Genomic DNA, 12,598 nt, shown 5'->3' on the forward strand with positions numbered 1-12,598 from the left:
ACCCCTTCACGTCTTACTGCCTTGCAACCACTCCTCCCCCCCAAATTAATCTTAATAGTTGTATTATGAGATGATCCTGTGGCAAGATATACCTCAAAAAACTGCTCTACTAGTCTGAATGGTCTACTACTTATATGTTGATCACTGCTGTCACATCAGCTCTGCAGTGCTGAACAAAATACTCTGAAGGCACGAAAGGAAAACAGACTCAGCCATTCTCCTGACTACTTTCTGCGTGTGGTTCATCCAACAAATTCTCTACCCTTCTGCTGAAGCAGAGGAAAAAGTGTTATCGACACCTGGGCTACAATAATAGCAGAACTTATGACCTCTGCTGTTATGGGTAAGCCAGGATATTTTTCCTTCCATGACTCTTTTGATTGAAAAGGTTTCTCTCCGAGTAGACATGGGAAAAAAGGCCTGTGTATACAGAGATCTGTAATGCTCCTGATATGAGCAGGGCTCACCTCCCTGCTGCTACACAACTTCTTTCATAGGCTCTTTTAGAGACAAGAGAAATTAGGTTGTTTTTCTGGTTGTTTTGTTGTTGTTGTTGTTGTTGTTGTGTGCTTTGTTGTTTTTTTTTTTTTTTTTAATAGTATCCACAGTTTACTGAAATAACTGGAAATCAGACACATGATTCTACACTTTTACCAGATACAGATTAAAAAAAAAAAGTGGGTTTGTTGGATTTGTTTTCATCTTTTTGTTACTTTTGGGATGTATGTTTAAAGCAATAGACTGGACAGACTGGGAAGCTATGCACTTCTGTGCAGCACAGCAGCTTCACTACATAATAAACACATTACCTGTAAATACATTAATAAATACATTATATATACATAAATGCATATAATAAATACATTACCTGTAAAAATCAGTGAAACCCTCCAAATATCAGCAGCTTTATTTTCTTCTTAATTTTATAGACTTGTAGAACCAGAGTGGTTTGGATTGGAAGGGAACCTTAGGATCACCTAGTTCCAACCCCCCTTCCATAGGCAGGGACACCTTCTAGATGTTTATAACAAAATGTTCTAAAACCTACCTCAATTATTTTTATAATATCTCGAGGTCCTGTAATTTCAGGATCAAACTGGATGTGAGCTTTGCAAGTAGCAAGTGCAACTGAGGCATAGAATATGCCATTTGTTCTCATAAGTTTGGATTCAATATTGTGAACACAGGAAGCACAAGTCATCCCTGTAATCTGAAGTAAACACAGTTTTAGGTACAGTTAGCAATCTCTCTTCACCATTGGTGCTAAGAAGGTCCAGTACGTCAGTCATTTTCACTTTTGCACTCACAGTGCAGGTTTCAGTGTTTAAGGAAGTTTTTGTTGTTGTCATCACTTTTAATGAACCAAATATTCATCCAATATTTGTTTAAAGAATTTGAGATTCTGTTACAAACATACCAGTGACTGTTCAAACTCTGCAGGCAGTGATACAAAGCCTCAGCAGGAAGAGTTTATAGAGCTGTCTCAAAGGATACAAATATAACTATCTACTTCTATTATTATAAAATTCTGCAACAAACAGTTACATTCACAACAGCTTATTTGTACAGCAACACCAGCACACTGCATTTATTGCAAGAGTACAGTTAATATAGCTGCCTATATTAACACTGCCTGAGTCAATATTTATGTAGCAGATTTAACATCATTTGAATTCAAATCCTCAGCATGGCACATTCCCACTTTCTGATCTACTGGCATAACCAGAGGCTGTTTTCTGTCTTACTGCATATAAACGTAAGAAGAAAAACAGACTTTCAAAGAATCTGTCCTTATTTCACCCAGAGTTCTCAGATCTCTATACAAAGTCCCTAACCTTCTCATCAGGTGTTTGAAGACATATTCCCCATTTCATTCCCCCCTGCTAACAGAAGCCTATTCTATACTTACAACTATTGGTTTTTGTTTCAGTGGCTTTGACAGGTCTTCTAAAACAAATTGATTTTCTCTTTCTAGCAATTAAGCAAAATGATCATCACTAGACAGAACTGATCTGTTGAGGCTGTACCTCCTTAAACAAAAGCACTCGCAAGAAAATGCTTCTTCTGAACCTGACATATCCAAAATCAACACACAGTTTGAAATATGTTACTTACAAGCAGCTCCACATTTCCTTCTGTTTCTGATTGATCTTCTATGACAGTGGCTTCAAAACCCAAGTTGTGGATCAACTGTGCTATTTCAAGAGGCTGTATGAAGTCAGGCTCGTATTTTATCTCTGCTTTACCTGCCATCAGTGCTACCAACACTGAAACAATACCTGCAGCAGCAATAATAAAGAATGTTAGATAAAGCAGTTCAGTTTGTGAGGAAGAAAAATCAAATATCACATGATTTTCAATGGAAACTGTAGCAGCTTAGTGCCATTTCATGTCTAGTGATCTCTCTTCTGCCTCCTCCTAGCATTGTTTGCCAGTCACAGCAGCAAAGTTTTTACTGAAATGCAGCCATACCAAAGTTCCATACAGCAATACGAGGAGCTGCAACAGTTAGAGGGGAAAAAAGGCTGTGGTCAGAGACAGAAAGAAAGTTCATGAACAATTTCTGCACTGCTCTACCCTGGCCTTCTTAATTTTGCAAAGCCCTAACCAAATCCCACTGGATATTGGGCTCTTTTTTTTTTTTTTTTTCAATCTAAATTTACAATCAAAAAGCAAAGCATAGAAGTCACAGAAAACAAAGCAAATTGCTAGTAATTTCTTTATTTTTTTATATCAGTGCAGGGAGACCATGCATTGGGAAACTGCAGACACAGGAATCAATAAGCAAAACCCAAGTAAGGCATGCTGACACGCATTAAAGCAGACAATGCTGATGCTTGACTGTTCATTCTCTGTATGGCCAGCCTGCAGACTTCTAACCTGACAAGACTTGCTGTGCCTAAACCAATATAATTACCCAGGCACTGGAGCCATGCATTTATTTGTGCATGCTTGTGCAAATGTATACCAGAGAATAAACTTCATACCACAAATGTCAGAGCTCTCAACAGCTTTGAAAGTGATGGAATGCTCTGTAAAGAAGCAAGGCCCTGAGAACAAAATAAGAACAACTTTCCTGTTCTTGTCTTGAGCCTTATTTCAGGGAATAATTAAGGTTGGGAAAGACCATTAAGATCACCTTGTTGGACCATCAAACCATCCGCACCATGACCACAGACCATGTCCATGGGCAGCCTCTGCCAGTGCTTCACTGCTCTTTCTGAGAATAGATTTTTCCTGATATCTAACCTGAATCTCCCCTGGTGCAACTTAAGGCCATTACCTCTCATCCCAATTTGAAATATTGATCATATTCCAACCACTTACTATTACAAAACATTTATGTCCATCATGTAGGCTCACTAGACAAACAGTGATGTAGTCAAATTAGCTCTACAAAGAAAATATTAAGTCTATTTAACCACAAGATGTCCTACCACAAGGTGTTCTTCCATTGACCATGCAGAATACCTTTTCCAACCAGCAGTCCCTCAGGACTCATTACAGGAACGTCAAATTTATTACCTTCTTCTTTCTGCAAATGTCTTTCAATGGTAGACACACACGATGCACAGGTCATGCCAGTGATTTGTAAAAAGCACTTCTTGGCTGTTGCTCCACTGGGCTGGTTTGGCTCATCAGGATGAGGGCTGTCTGGAAGTGCATCGGAGACACAACCCTGGCCAGGAGGCTCTGGGACTGGAGGCTGCGCCGCAGTGTTACTGGCATCAGGCCAACGCTTGTATTCTCCTGCCCCAATATCTTGAACAAATGCACAATAAACCGAACAGACACCAATTACAGGGCAATAGGATGACACAAAACTACAAGCAGGTTACAGCGATCATGCAAAGTCCCTTATTTGTTTGAGAGGTGACATGGTAATCTCTGTTTCTTGGTGGAAGAAAATGATAGATTGTTATTACGTATATAATACACACTCACCTGCACTACTTATATGACCACAACTCTTTGTCACTTTCAGACAGCGAGTGCCTCCAATGTCAGTGCACAGATCAAAGAGCTACCTTAATCTGACAGCTACCCCTGCTCAATAAAGATACATTGGTATCTAGAGGGTCTTTATTCAGCACAGAGCACAAACCAGCCTCCTACTCATCTTGTCTTTGTTACCTTCTACACAGCTCATAGCGCTTGGTCCCTAAAAGGGAAAGGAAGAATTTCACAACAGGTTTCTCTTTATGACACAACAGTTATCATGCAAGTACTGCAAAACGAGCAGTGGAAGGATTTGCTGCACTCAGACCTCAACTCATGCATCCCACAGTGATCATCTTTGCTCTCTGCCAGATAACAGCATCCAACAAATAACCCTCCTGGCTATAGCAGTGCTCTCAAATCATCTCCCTAAGAAGGTTTGTGCAAAGGAACAAGAGTTGCTTTTGAACATGTTAAGCGCAGAGGATCCTCTCCTTTTCCATAGACAGGAGCTCTCCCACCAACAAGTTATGAAAGAAACAAATCATAATTTAACATCATACACAGACTCCTCATCTGTAGCTGTTCCATAGCTTCAGAGGGATTGGATCTGTGAGAAAAACAATTGGGTATTTGGGGTTTAAACCAATGCATTCGAGATATACCACATCTGTAACTTAAAGGAAATTTGTTCTGAGCTGAAGCAAATAAATACTGCTGCTTTTGAAATTTGCTAGAGAGGAGATCATGCACCATAGCAACTTCTTAAACATTGAGCATGTATACAAATTCCACAAACTGTGCTGCAGCTAACATGTAAAAGTAATGTTGGCTCCCAAAGACTGCACATCTTGGCATTCATCTTGCTGACAGCAAGGCTTAGGTCCCTAGCATTAATTCTCAAGAAATAAAGATCAAATGATTCAGACACTAAGAAGGGATTTTAGCCAGAAAAAGATTGGTTTTAAATGAAACATCCTCAAGTTCGCACGTTTTTAGAATCTGAGTTTGGAATTTAAATTAGAACAGTCAGTTTGACAGATCTCACAGCATCCTGTAGGAGGCTGGAGGAGCCCATAGGAGGAAACCTACTCCAGTGGTAAGCGCATCACAGAAGACAAAACACTGTTACCTGTCAGCAAAGATGCATCAAACCCCATTTCTTCTATGGCAGCTCTCAACTCCTCTCCATTCGTGTTTGCTGGATCATAATGTATGGTCCCAGTCTTGTCAGCTAAAGAAACTGCTACATGCTGCACACCGTGTCTCTGAGATATTGTTCCTTCTATGGACTGTACACAGGAATTGCAGGTCATGCCATCAATCCTAATAACAGCTGTGCACGTTGAGTCTTTCAGTGGCTCTCTGAAGAGATCAAATACCAAAGCAGGAGATGGAGATGACTGGCTATTTGCTTCTGAACTATTAGGGAAGCAAACTTTAAAGTTCCCAGGTGGAAGGGATTCAATAGCTTGCTGCAAAGCAGGCGAGGTAATTAAATTTGGGCTATACTGTACAACAGCACATTTATGCTCCAAGGAGACTTCAATACTTTGTATGCCTGGAAGAGAGGATATATTTTCTTCAATGTTTCTGACACAAGATTTGCAGTGCATGCCTTCTATATGTACAGTCACCGCAGCTGTGCTGCTCTTGCTGGCAACCAGTGGATGCAAACCCTCACTCTCAAGAGATGCTGGCATCTCCTTGGGGTCTGCACTCTGCAGGTTCCTGGCATCAAGCACACCAAGCTTCAAAGGTGCCGATTTACTCTTAATGGTGCAGTCGTACCCCAGGTTACTGATATGGCTCCTAAGTTCCTCAGGCTGAATGATGTAAGGATGGTAAGCAATAACTGCTTCCTGGTTACCGAGTGACACTTTGATTTTTGCCACACCGTGAAGCTTCTTAATCTTTCCTTCAATGCTGGTGACACAGGACTGGCACGTCATGCCTTCTATCCGAAGCTTTATTACTGCTTCTCTCGAGCACGGCAAATTTACAGACACCGGTGCCAACTTTTCTTCTGCTATGTTAGCATCAAAGCCCATATCCTCTATTTCTTGGCAAATCTGTTCAGCGCTTATTTCTGACTGTAGATATTTTACTAAAGCATGATTCAGTTCAAGGGAGACTTTAATACTCACAACACCCTGAACTTTGGAAATTCGTCCTTCTATCGACTGCACACAAGATTGGCAACTCATTCCCACCACATTGACTGCAACAGTGCGTTCCTGGGAAGATGGTGAGGGCATGGCTTCAAAGCTCTCCTCGTAGCCCATGTTGTCAAAAGCAAAATTCTGTTTCATTTCAGGTTCCAGCGCGCAGCTAGGAGGAGAGTCAGCATTGGACAAAACCTAAAGAGCAAAATAAAAATGTGTGCATCCTTACTGCTGTAAGCAGCAATATTCCATTTAAGTGTTTCTCAGCATTGATTTACACTTGGAATACGTTACCAGTTAGCTAAAGCAAAGTGTTCTCAGCAGTCCCAACCCAATTTATCTATAACTGAAGCACTCTCACCATGCAGCCTGAGCTCTGCTCTTCCTTGCAGACTGCCACCTGCACATAGGCTCACAAGAGGAACCACACTGAACATCCCTCCACAAACGTGAGCAGCTAGCTCAGTTCACCCCACTCACTATGAAAACAAAATAAAAGGTCCACAGAAAACGGATTCAGTAACTCCCTGAGAGCCTGAAACCAGGCAGGACCAGCTGCATGCTATCTGCAGAGCTGTACATACGTACACAAGGGTTTGGATTGTCTGCACCTATAGATTTCTGTTAAATCTATGCAGATGCTTCCACCATCTTTTAGTTTCATCCACCCCTTTTAGAGGTCCTAATAAAGAGGCACCTGATACTGAGCTACAGGAACCTACTGGTTTGATCCAATGCCAATCTTCAGGGCATGATAGCCATTACTGAAGTAGATTAGCCCAAAGTAGACTATGCATCAATCAGATTGTGATCTGCAATACTACAATTCTATGGTTCAGTGCACTCCATTCAATTGAAAAATGAAGCATTAGTGAAAATTACAAAGGCAACATATCTTACAGATGAAGTAATCAGAGCATAAGTCTGCCATCAAAGGACATTGCTAACATCAAGTCATGAGGAAGGCACAGAAGGGGAGGGACAAGCTCAAGATCGTTGGGTTTTGATGAAAAAACATCAAATTTCATTACTGTTACTTAAAGTGACTTTTTCTTCTAAAAATCTAGATAGAAGCTGCTATGACAAATCTACTAACATGCCTGTGAAGCCATCGGCCCTCTACTCCTTACTTATAGCACCTAATGATGGGCATTACAGCAGTGAAGGGACAAGAGGAGGAGTCACCAGATCAAGCTCAACAATATTAATCTCATTTCTGCTACGAAGAAAACTGTCTCCTTCGTACAGCACAGATGAGAATTACTTAGGCTGCTTATTAACACTAGGCTGCACCCAGTCCATTTGATGCAGTATTCAAAATCCATTAACTTGATTTTGTTTCATGCTTAGATAGCCTGTGAATAATGAATGCCTGGGTCATGACCGAAATGAAAAAATTAATTTGTCTTCTCTGTGCTGTATTTATTAGAACAGGAGGCCCTTATTTCCTAGGAAAAGCAACTGCTCACAAACAGACAGAAGCCATTGCTTAGTTACATGCAATATTCCTCTGAATCTCACCTGCAGGTGAAGGCAGAAATGGGCTTCCTGAAGTGCCCATCACTGTACTGAAAATCAGTTCCCTGAGTCTTTGCCATGAACAATTATGGAGGACCGTAAAGAAACTGAAAGCAAATGAGTCTTCAGTCTTGACTCCCGTTAGTTGTGCAAGCTTGGTTTACAGAACCACATCATGGTGAAGGCTGGCAGGGCCCTCTTGTACAGAGGGCCCACAGCTGGACCCATTACTTCAGGTGTGGCCTCACCAGAGCTGAGCAGAAAAGAAGGATCACATCTGTTAACCTGCAGGCAGTTCTTTGCCTAGTGCAGCCAACAATACCAGTAGCCTTCTTAGCAACAACAGCTGCTGGGTCACATTCAGCTTAGTGTCCATCAGGACTCCTGGTTTAATGCCACCAGTCCTGTAACAACCAGCACCCTGCTGCAAAACCACGCAACAGTACCTGGGCTCACTGCATGCATGGCATAACCACACTGTGTGTCAGGGGCCATGTGAGTTTCACTGAGGCTGGCCCCAGAAAAGTGGAATATGAGAGGCCACAGCCACCACAGTGCCACAGGTGCTCAGAACAGCCTGGAGCTGCAGCAGACACCTTCAGCTCTGCAGCACTACGGCGCAGCTCCTTGCTATCCTGGGGCAAGCCTACCTTCTGTGCCCAGCTCCGTCTGTCTTGTGACTATGCTGCAGGGATGCTGGGAAGAGTTAAATGGATTTTAGCCCCTACCCCTCATTTGGCCCCCTTACTCCCCCTTACTCTTCCACATCAAGCAGTGCCTGGAATAGCACTTCCCCTCTTTTTGCACTTCCTTCCCAGAAGTTGCTGAAATCCTCAACATAAATCATAGAATCATCAAGGTTGGGAAAGGCCTTCAAGATCATCTAGCCCAGCCATCCCCTACCACCAGTACACCCCCACTAAACTCAGTGCAACATCTAAACATTTCCTGAACATCTCCAGGAATAGTGACTAAACCGCCTCCCCTGAAGAAGGGCAGTCCTCGTCTTCAAAATAAAATATAAACAGTTTATGGTTCCCATTTAAGGGCACAAAAGGCATGCTTACTTCCTCTTATTTGTGCCTTCCCAGTTTAAGATAACAATATAATAGAATCACAGAATTATAGAATGTCCCAAGCTGGAAGGAACGCGTATGGATCATGGAGTCCAACTCCTGGCTCCACACACGGCCCAACATTTGGGAAAAGGCCCATTTTAAAGGAAACTCTCTCTCAAATACCATATTTCAAATGGTGTTCAAGCACTCACTTATTTTAATGTCTGCCCTGAGAAGCTTAGTTCAGAATTGTTCCTTGTCTTCTCCCACCTATCTCTCCACCCCCTTAGAACCCAGCAGAGACTTTGGCCATGGTGGGAAGCGCTTATCTTCACAAACACCCAGCAAAGCAGAAGGCCTAACGCACTACAGGAGCTCACTGTGTGCATTTACTTTGGCTCAGATGACAAAGGCTTTGGCGTTCTGCATTTTCTGATGAAACAGCAGGAGAGCAGAGTGACATGACACAAGCATCCTTCTTGCCTGCTCCTGTCCACTATGCTTCTGGCAGCAACTTGTAGACAGAAAATAGGCAGTATCACAGCTTTTATGTCCTTTTTGTCCTCTGCCCCATGCTCACTAACCACTTCCATTTTTCTAGGTGCCTAGAGACATAAAAGCAATTCAAACTCAATTTATAAAAAGACTGAAGGGCATTTTCTGCCATTCAATCTTTTGAAAAACATAAAAGCAACGACTGATCCTACTGTTTTAATGCACCGTTAGTCACAGAAACACCAGAACTTGACCATCACTTGACACTTTGCACAAAGAGCCATCACAATTTTTTCAAGAATAGGTGAAAACATTTTGTTCATCATTTAGCTAAAACTGGTGGTCTGAAGGAAAAAAACAACCAACTCTGTAGCTCTCTGAGCATCTCCCTAACTGAGATCCCCCCCGTGGCTCCCATGGCTGGAGCTGCATTCCTAATCCAGACATCCACCTCCCTGTTGCTGCCACACTGCTTCTTGTTTCTCCAGGTTGTACCACCTCACACCTCGCAAATCCTTGCCACAGATGCCCCTCCTGTGCCTTGGATACCAATTTTCATATCCTGAAATTAAAGAGCCAGGTTTCTCCTCACAACACCAGGCTGTCAGCAGGCAGGGACACAGGGCTTGGCCTATTCAGCAAATTCCTTTCTGCCTCTCCCTGCCTGCTTGCCCACAAACACCAGGTCTCACTTAGCCTCTCACCTGGCATATCTGAAGGTTTTGAGCTGCCCTTCTCCCCACACATCCTCAGGCTGAAATCGGCTCTTGCCCTCTCAACTTGAAGCACACAGCTGCCAAAGAAGAATGGCCTCATCTGTGCCGCTTTTTCACCTTTCCTGCTCTCCTCTTTCACAACCTGCTGATTCACAGCATTGGATTCAGGCAGGCAGTAGCACACTACTGGAAATCTACGTGCTTTTTAAATACTTCAGATGCTTTCCTAGTTTGTTAGAGGTTGCCAGTGAACAACAAAATGAGGGCAGAACAGCCTCAGGAACATCAAAGGTCCACAGTCTTTAGTTTCATGCCTACAGAAGCATCATTTCTAGGCGGCAGGAGACAGAAATTCAGTTCCCATCTTTCTTAACAAATCTCAGCACAGCTTGCCCATCCATCTTGTTAGCACATTGTTTAACTGAATCAGGCCTTAAATGCTTGTTCATCTTCACAAGGGGAAGAGGAAAGGAAGAACATGTCAGTAGTCACCTATGTTAGTATCTACTTCTAACATGGCTCTGTATTCACCAAATAATTCTTGAACGCTAAAAGAGGGGAAGAAACACCCTCCCCAACTGGAAATTGTGAAGCAATGAAAATATTATTTCAAAGTCACATGTTTCATTTGGAAGCAGGATTCTCTATTAGACAGAAGATGGAGAAATGTTTGTATACTTGTTTCTGAAATGATACCATATCCACACACTATATTTGATAAACTTTAGAGACCCAGAGGGTGCTTTTCAGTTGAAGTGAGCTGTATAAATCAGACTTGGTTTAGAGGGAAAAAGAAAAACCTTCTTGCAAATCGATGGTTTCTAACACAGAATTAAAACAAAGCAAAACGCTTTGCGATGCTCCTGGCTGCGATGGGAGCGACACAATATACTGCAATGAACTGAATATAGGAGAGGGGTCTCTTGGCAGAATAAAGTTATGTCATGACTGTTTTACAGCAAGCATTTACAAAGCGAGAAGTAACTAGAGACAGACAAAGCCTTCAGCACAGCCAGTCTGTCTTTGTTGTTGTTTCCTTCCAGCCTGACTCTGATCACTTAAGCCATTCGAAGTATACATTGTTTCAAAGCACACAATATTTGTTCTTGGAGTTTGCTCTCCTTAAACTTACAATTAATCCAAATTATTGCAATTTGTAACATGAACTTTTAAAAAGCAAAATCTTTTTTTTTTTTTTAATAAGCCTCTTAATGTTTTTAATCAGCATTGATGTTCATGGAGAAGAGTTCTAGAAAGATCAATCTCCAAAGGTATAACTCTGAATTAAAAACTAAATAAAACATTGCCACAGCTACATTTCCATGAAGTTTTGTTAATGTCTCCCCAGTAGTTATAAGTAAATGACTTACCTAGAATTATGATGTTTTAATGTTTCTGCAATTTCTGTGATTCCAGAAAATAACCCAGCACAAGCACTCGAGCAACTCAAGCATTCAAGCAATCACAGTTCATAAGGAGAAGCACTCATTTGTTTCCCTACTAAGAACCACCACTCTATACTATTAGGTGGAGCCAAAAGAGAACGCTCATTAGCTAATGATATAGCCTACCTCATTACCATTTGCTTTCAAAGATTAATTCCAGAGACCTCACAGAGGCCTTGGCAGTGTACTACTTGTTAGAGGGCATGGAGTCACGCTGAGGATGGAAGCGATTCGCATACAGAAGGTTTAGCACAGCAATATACAATCCACATCCAGCACATTTAGCTTTAAATTCTCCATTTCCCCACCACCACACAGCAGCTCACCGACCTGCCTTCCAGTTGTACTGACTTCTGGCATTCCCATGGAGTTACGCTGCAAAACTTTCTCTTCTTTCTGCAACTTCCTGCTTGCTTCTAGCGGAGACCCCGCTTTGGACCCTTCACCAATAATCAGTAGTTCAGGCACATCGTGAGCTGCCTGCCGCTTTCGAACGGACACCAGGGTTATGTTTTTGTTGTTTAAAGTAGCGAGGCAGGACAGCTCCCTTCGCATTTTATTGTCCAATTTTCTCTCCATTATCTTTGCCGGCTTTAAAGATCTCAGCTCCAAAGGAAAGCTTTACAAGAGAAGCTATTCAGTGCCTTATCAGCAGTTCTTTTTTCAGCTACTTTTACGACGGCCTGGGGAGTTCTCATCAACGTGCTCATTAGGCATGCATAATGAAATCCCAGATGTAACCTGTGATCTTTGTGTACACTGCTCGCTGCACTCAGCTACCTCCTCTCACTGCCAGTTGCATTGCTTCCCACCAATTGGCATCCCTTGTGCTTACCAAACTGCATTCAGCGCTGCTAATCTTTGCGCACGGCATTGCGGCCAGCTCAGCCTTTCACAAGCTACTCAAACATGACCTGTGTGCAGCAAGCCGGTGCATAATTAACTCAGTCAGGCATACCCACAGTTCCTACAAAGGGCGATGTTGCTTTTCCCCTTCCTTTTTCTCCCAAGGATTTCTCGGGTTAAAGATGGTGCCCGCTCACATTTTAACCATGCCTGTGATTATATCGTTCAGTACGATCCCCAGACTGAAGGTCTTTCATTCATTTGGAACAGTCCTTCATTTCAGAAAGGAGAAAAAGACTGAGTACAATACTTTCGCTTTTTAAATTGTACCTCCTTGCCACCATCAAGCTTAATTACTAAATAAATAAACAAAAACAGAAAGCCACACCAGCAATTAGTGCCAGGAAGAAAAAAAA

At 42.2% G+C, this 12,598-nt stretch overlaps 1 protein-coding gene across 5 annotated transcripts in view; it reads right to left on the minus strand.

Moving 5' to 3' along the window:
* Positions 1-12,598, minus strand: part of ATP7B (ATPase copper transporting beta) — a 39,894-nt gene that overhangs the window by 19,560 nt on the left and 7,736 nt on the right. For 3 of the 5 annotated variants that reach the window (XM_042839215.1, XM_042839214.1, XM_042839216.1), the window contains exons 2-5: positions 5,072-6,299; positions 3,526-3,762; positions 2,116-2,279; positions 1,049-1,210 (exon numbers count right to left, since the gene is read on the minus strand). In XM_042839215.1, coding sequence (XP_042695149.1) covers positions 1,049-1,210; positions 2,116-2,279; positions 3,526-3,762; positions 5,072-6,299 — 1,791 coding nt within the window. Of the gene's footprint in view, positions 1-1,048; positions 1,211-2,115; positions 2,280-3,525; positions 3,763-5,071; positions 6,300-11,666; positions 12,105-12,598 lie in introns of those variants that run through there. The other 2 variants (XM_042839213.1, XM_042839217.1) reach the window with 2 other exon arrangements.

The sequence above is a fragment of the Centrocercus urophasianus genome, unplaced genomic scaffold (assembly GCF_019232065.1).
Source record: "Centrocercus urophasianus isolate 14NV4802_14NV808 unplaced genomic scaffold, USGS_Curo_1.0 seq_9, whole genome shotgun sequence".
NCBI classification, from domain to species: domain Eukaryota; kingdom Metazoa; phylum Chordata; class Aves; order Galliformes; family Phasianidae; genus Centrocercus; species Centrocercus urophasianus.